Below are 6,982 nucleotides of genomic sequence, written 5' to 3' on the forward strand. Positions count from 1 at the left end.
ATTTAGCTTCCAGTTATTAATTTATTCAGTAAAAGTAGTAAAGTGGAAAGACAAATTCCAAGGCATGTGTAACCTTATTAAACCCTTCAGATTTACCAGAACTGGTAGTTACAAAAAAAATTAAGATGAAGATTAAAATATTTTATTTATCATCTAGACAGACTTCGCAATACAAGCAGTAATAAGAGCTTTAAAATTTTTGCCATACTGATTTTTTGAACAACTTTAAAGAATTTTGCTATTTAGTTATTTTTTCTTCATTAATGAATGATTTAAAAATGACTTTATTTATTTATAAATTTATTAACTCAAATGGCTGTAGCCTAGAAGGGCTATTAGTCTCAAAACGGCATTTTGCATGAATGTCTGAATCACTTTTCAAATTGTTGCCACCAAATATTATCGCCCTGTGTTATATTTAAAGAAACTAAATAATGAAGAATCTACATGAATGTATGTATGTTTCTCGCAATTTTAAAGACGTAACTGCACCTGCAGGCCTCAAATTTTGAATAACGTAGTCTTCCACTCGAACGTGGGCACCTGGAAGCCCGAATTTGGAATTTGTTTTATTATCTATTTCATATTTTATAAAACCTTAATGAATTTCTCATTAAAAAACTCAACAATTTCAAAGTGCGCAGTGGCAACACTGTAGGAAATTTAAAAAAAATTATATCCAGTGCGCGAGACTGACTATCGGAAGTTCTGAAGATACGCTGTTTTTAAATATTTTTAGCACAATGTGGCGTTAGCCCAAATGCTCTCGAAACGTGTATGTGTCTGTAAGTGGAAAAAAAAAAAAAAAAAAAAAAAAAAAAAAAAAAAAAGCCCTTTTGGAATAATTTAAATCTGAAAGCTTTCAGACTTTTTTACTTTTTATTCATTTGTTCTAAAATTTAGTTTTTACTTAGCGTATGTGCTAGAATTCAAAGAAGGGGGAAACTATACTCAGTTGCTATTGCATATATTGCAGATCAGTCTTATTTTCATTTATCTTAACCGAAGCAGAAAGTGTTACTCACATTTGCAAACGATTTTGATCTTCGGTGAAGGAGACCGTGTTAGGGTTGTCATGTTTAATAAGGATATTAATTTATAAACACAATCACTTCCAAAAAGGACGTTTTAAAGAGGTTTCCGCCACGAGGGGCTTCATTTTATGTATTTTAATATCTCCTCCTTACGTAACTAAGAATCAGTCACGTCAGAATTAAGCCACCTAATAAATTTTATGCATTAACTTTCTAAGTAAGAACCCATTTATGGTAAAATAAAGGTAAATTTATAATAGCTTAACGTTGCTCAATGAGTACGGGTTTGAATCCCAAAGAAAACATGGATGTTTGTAAGCATATAGTGTCTGTACGGCAAAGGGACTTTCAAAATGCATGACAAGCCAAACGTCCTGTCGAAAAGTTGGTAGTAGGACAAGAGAGGATGCTTGGATCGCCCCCACAGGGCGTTCTCCCTCAAAATTCAAACGAAGCTGCGTAGTTGGTGCGACGAGACTATACTTCCACGGTTAATGGTTAAGTTCTGGTGTCCCGCCCACTTACTGCAACCTATACTTGTTATATTTCCAGTTAACAATATTCTGTTTTTATTGCATGATAACACTAAGGAAATTTCGCCTCATCTATAAAGGATTAAATATTAAATATTATATATATATATGAACTGTAATAGAAATATTACTATTTTCTTGGCTTGCATATAGCTAAAATTAGTACAAAAATTCATTTGTATACTCTCCATAAAAATCAATAGTATGTATTTACTCTCTTTTTATACGAGTATGTTTTTACTCTCTTTTTATCTCATACTTGCTCTCTTTTTTTTCATCTTCCGTACCTTTAGATTAAAATAGTTTCGTAGTTATTAGTATACAATTCTTACTTACATAACCATATAGCTATATTTTTGTAACACAGTAAATTATTTTTCTTTCTAGATCAGTTAATGTGTCGCTTCCCTCTTAAAGACTATACACTGTTTTATAGTTTTTTGCTGAATTGTGAGTAATTAAAATGGTAAATTACATATGTTCCCAATAAATAACTTTTGTATTATACATAAACATGAGATGCATGTATGTTTTTGTATACATTAAAACTTGCTTTCTGTACTACTATATAAATAAAAAAAAATGTAATCATATATGCTACCACTCACCTTCATACTATATCCTTAGATAAAACTAACTTCGTAATTATAGTATATAATCTTCATTTTTATAAGAAATTGGAAATATGAGTAATTTTTATAATACAATTAAAAAAAAAACCTTCTGGGTCAGCCCCTTTAATTATTTTCCTATTGTTAATGATACAACACTTGTTTTTTAGTTTATTAGGAGAATTATAAATAACTGAAGTACTAATAATTAATTACGCACGTTTTATAAGTATTATATGAAAACAGAACAGCATCATGTTTTTTCACTTTTAAACTTGTGGCACGTTTTGTAAATTTCACTATTATAAAACTTAGTTAATTCATAATATAAGACGAAATGATTAGAAGATAAATTCATTTTCATATTAAAGACACGCTTTATGAAATCACGAACTTACCAGTCACAGCGGTGTCTTCGTCCAAATCCACGAGAACTCGGCCCGTTAGAAAGGAACCAGGAAAGTAGAGCAAACTTTCGTTATCTAACAAGATTAAAAACTTTCTTAATTTCTTCGCCATAGCTGCGTAGTCCGAAGATAACTGGCAAGGATTAAATCTTCAATTAATCCAAATGGGATAACTTGTCACAACATCAATCTACGGATGCCATCCAGCAATCACGGACAGCAGCTGTCGCACGAAAGTAAATGAAAACTGCATCGCTGATCAGTTAAGGTATGGTTGTAGGTGGGCTTACTTCATTCGAATGACCTCGACTCCCTTCGACAACCGGTCCTTCAGACATGACGTCACATAAGTTTCTTTTCTTTTGCTGTTTGTTTTTATTTGTTTGTTCTTTCTCTTTACTGTTGGCCAACTTATGCCTACTTGCGCGTGACGTAACTGTTTTGAGTCTCATGGCTCGACTTCTGCCACAGGCACGTTATTCGAAGCTAAAAGTTCTTAACGGGACTTTACCTGGTCGTGGGAATGTTAACGACTCTTGTTTCGGGTCATAACAGTTTCTCTTCGTATCAACGGATGCCTGCACTTTCATTTAGCCACTAATTTCAGCCCCGGGCGAAAAAAGAAACGCATGACATCATTTTACTGTGGAATCTCGCAAATTTAGCATCCGAATTAAGATTCGTTAAACACAGCAATGCTTCTTTCGAACATGCAAGAAAGAAGCATGGCATCTTGAACATTGTAGCTTTGTAAAAGTAGCATTTTGTTGTAGGATAATCTTAGTTATTTCATTAAAATATTGTTACGAATTTGGTATTTAAAAAGCTAATGTTAGTTCAATTATAAATTAAATGGTTTTATTTCTCGCGCAGTGCAGCGCGTGACGAATATTAAAAGAAAGCTAAGCCGGAAAAAATTAAAAATACAAGAGCGCGTGCGTTAAATAAATAAATATCTCTTTTTGATTTCGAGAAAGTGCTGGAAAATTCTAGCGCGTGATTTTAAAATCTTATAAAAGGAGGAAAACATCTCAGTTTGTAGTAGTTGCTTAATTTATTGTTGTTTAGAAAACTGCTCTTGTTGATTGTAGCGAATTCGCGGATTAGCGTTCTTTAGCTGTTTTGAATTACGTTCTAATGGACATTTGAGTAGTTAAAAGATAACTTCTGTGAGATATTGTAATACTGCATGATAATTTGAGAAAATTTAAGCATTTTTGTTGTGATAATAATAAATTTTTGTTCATTTTTCATCGGACTTGTGCATTCATTTAGTAACGAATCCGTACGCACGCAACAATTTTTGGTGTCAGGAGTGGGGTTTGAATGCCAATAACAAGAGCGATGGAAGAGCAGTTAAGGCAATTGATAACAGCCTTTGCCTCGTTTAAAGAAGAAATGAAAGAAGAGATGAAATCAAGCCAAGGAAAGATGGAAGGGGCCGTCAACTCCGTTAAGGAAGAAATGAAATTGGGCCAGGAATCCGTTAAGGAAGAGATGAAATCTCTTAAAAATGAGATGAAAGCAGGTCAGGACGAAATGAAAAGAGAAATTACCTGCGTAATAGAAAATAAATTTGAGGCTATGGAAGGCAGAATAGACGCGGTTGAAACTAAAGTCAGACAAATAGAAGAAAGAGTTTCTTCGGTAAAAGAACAAGTAGAAGAAAGAATTTCTTCTGTAAAAGAACATATAGAAGAGAGAGTTTCTGCCGTCGAACAACAAATTGATGATAGGGTTTCTGCTGCCGTCGCCAAAGAAGTTGACAGCCTAAAGAAGTGCATAGCGACGGTAGGAAACAATTCTGAAAGTTTCAAATTTTTATCGATGCCTGCTCGTTCCGTTCTGAAACTATCTACATATGATGGGAAGACCTCCTGGCAGGTGTATAGGACACAATTTTCTATCTTGCGGATGCGAATGGATGGGATTCCCAAGCTAAGGCCTGTCATCTCGCCGCTTCTCAGAGCAGACGCAGCGGATATCCTGAAGACGCTTCCCGAAAATCAAAGGCTAGATTTCGAAGCTCTATCCGGCGCTTTGGAGCTGCGCTTCGGCGAGAAATGTTTAAAAGACTACAGCAGGCTCCAATTAAAATCTCGTCAACAGAAGCTCACCGAAACGCTTCAGGAGCTCGCCACGGATGTTGAAAGGCTGTCACATCACGCCTTTTCGGAGTTCCCGACAGAAACAAGGGAAATCCTGTCCCTGCAATATTTCATCGATGGCATCCGGGACCCTGAAATACAGAAAGCTCTGCGAATGGCGGATGTTAAAGATCTGAAAAGCGCTTTAGTGTATGCCATGAAATTTAAGGCAGCCCAGCAAGCCACCCGTCGAGACCGCCATCCTGTCAGAGCTGCTCAAGTCCAGGAGCCAAGGGATCAAGTCACTGCTCGTCTAGACGATTTAACTAGACAACTGAACGCCTTGAGACAGAATATTGGTGACAAGAAACCGACCGTAAAGTGCTGGAACTGCGGTGCTGAAGGACACATCCGACGAAACTGCAGAACACCCCAGGGCACGGATGCTAAGACCGCTCATAACAAACAGCAGGGAAACTAATTAGTGGCCATTTCGCGGGGCGGAGGTTGCCAGATCATGAAAAGCCCCAGTTTAAAGCGCTTCAGATTTCTGCAGTGAGAGGCGGCAGTAATGGACTTTTCATAATAGGACATATTAATGGAGTTCCCTGCAATATGACGATAGATACAGGAGCCAACGTTACCATCATCCGAAAAGATTTGGCTCAACAACTGGGAAGCAAACTTATCTGGACGCCGCCCTGCGTTACCCTACAGACTGTGTCCGGTGAGAAGATCAACATCGATGGAAAAGTAAATGCTAACATCACGTTTGGAAGTGCCGCTTACCATCACACGGCATATGTAGCAGACATCACTGATTCTTGCATACTCGGATTGGACTTTCTAAGGAAATACAATTTTTCCTTGGACTTTAAAAATAACGAATTGCATTCTACATCTGAGGACATAGCGTTATTTGGAGTCAATGATGAAGTTAAATCTGTCCATAAAATCATAGCACAAGACAATATCACAATACCGGCAAGAACAGAAATTTTACTTCCTGGATCCATAGCCGAAAACAGAAATTTCCGCTACGGCATCATAGAATATCCCAATAACTGTAATAGCCCAAAAGGAGTACTAGTAGCCTCAACACTCGTCGACCTATCCAGAACGGTTATCCCGGTGAGAGTCGCCAATGTAACTGAGAAGGGGAGAATTATTAAGAAAGGTGAAGTGGTTGCAGCATGTACTCCAGTAACCACCGTTGAAAGAAAGAGTAACATCCAAGAATCCGTGTCCTTAGAGAGAATTACATCGGAGTTATTGCAGAATGCGCAATTAAACGATAAAGAGAGGAATGCTGCCGATCGCGTCATTAAAGATCTTCAAGTTGTTTTCTCCCGCTCGTCTTCTGACGTGGGTCGAACTAGTTTGACACAACATAGAATAGATACCGGCGATCATCCCCCGATCAAGCAACATCCAAGACGTCTACCGTTTGCTAAACAGGAAGAGGTGCGAACACTGTTAAAAGATATGGAAGAAAGCGATGTCATCGAGCCTTCAGTAAGTCCATGGGCATCTCCCATCGTCCTAATCAGAAAGAAAGACGGCTCAACAAGATTTTGCGTCGACTATCGCCGGTTGAATGAGGTTACGAAGAAAGACAGTTACCCTCTTCCTAGAATTGACGACATTCTAGACACTCTTTCTGGCAGCAAGTGGTTCTCAACACTTGATTTAAAGAGTGGGTATTGACAGGTAGAAATACAGCCTGAAGACCGAGAAAAGACGGCATTTACTACGGGACAAGGGCTTTGGCAATTCAAGGTGATGCCGTTTGGACTGTGTAATGCGCCGGCAACATTCGAACGTCTTATTGAAACTGTTTTGAAAGGCCTTTCCTACGAAGCCTGCCTCATATACCTGGACGACATCATCATCGTCGGAAAGAGCTTTGAAGAACATTTAGAAAATCTTAGGAAGGTGCTTCAGAAACTGAAAGAAGCCAATCTGAAGCTGAGTCCCGCTAAATGCAAATTGTTCCGAAAGGAAGTGACTTACCTGGGACATGTCATCTCTGCAGAAGGTGTGCGCACGGATCCTGAAAAGGTATCAGCCGTTAAATCCTGGAAACGTCCCGAAAATGTCCATCAGCTGAGAAGCTTCCTAGGTCTTTGCACCTACTATAGGAAATTCGTGAAGGACTTTTCTTCCATCGCAAGACCCCTACACAAGCTGACAGAGAGCAACCAAAAGTTCTTGTGGACAAAAGAATGCGAGGATGCATTTAACAACTTAAAGGAGGCTTTAACATCTGCTCAAATCCTGACGTATCCTCAGCTTGACCGACCATTTATT

At 37.8% G+C, this 6,982-nt stretch overlaps 1 protein-coding gene across 2 annotated transcripts in view; it reads right to left on the minus strand.

Annotated features, from left to right (window-relative positions):
* Positions 1-2,884, minus strand: part of Vdup1 (arrestin family protein Vdup1) — a 200,897-nt gene extending 198,013 nt beyond the window's left edge. For both annotated transcript variants that reach the window (XR_004757158.2, XM_035352386.2), the window contains exon 1: positions 2,577-2,884. Coding sequence is in view for 1 of the 2 variants with exons in the window: in XM_035352386.2 (XP_035208277.1) it covers positions 2,577-2,697 (121 nt within the window). In the remaining variant the exon portion in view is untranslated. The remainder of the gene's footprint in view (positions 1-2,576) is intronic.
* Positions 2,885-6,982: the final 4,098 nt, after the last annotated feature.

Source organism: Stegodyphus dumicola, chromosome 2, assembly GCF_044657685.1.
Source record: "Stegodyphus dumicola isolate Sdum_Otavi_A_Nest chromosome 2, ASM4465768v1".
Taxonomy (NCBI): Eukaryota; Metazoa; Arthropoda; class Arachnida; order Araneae; family Eresidae; genus Stegodyphus; species Stegodyphus dumicola.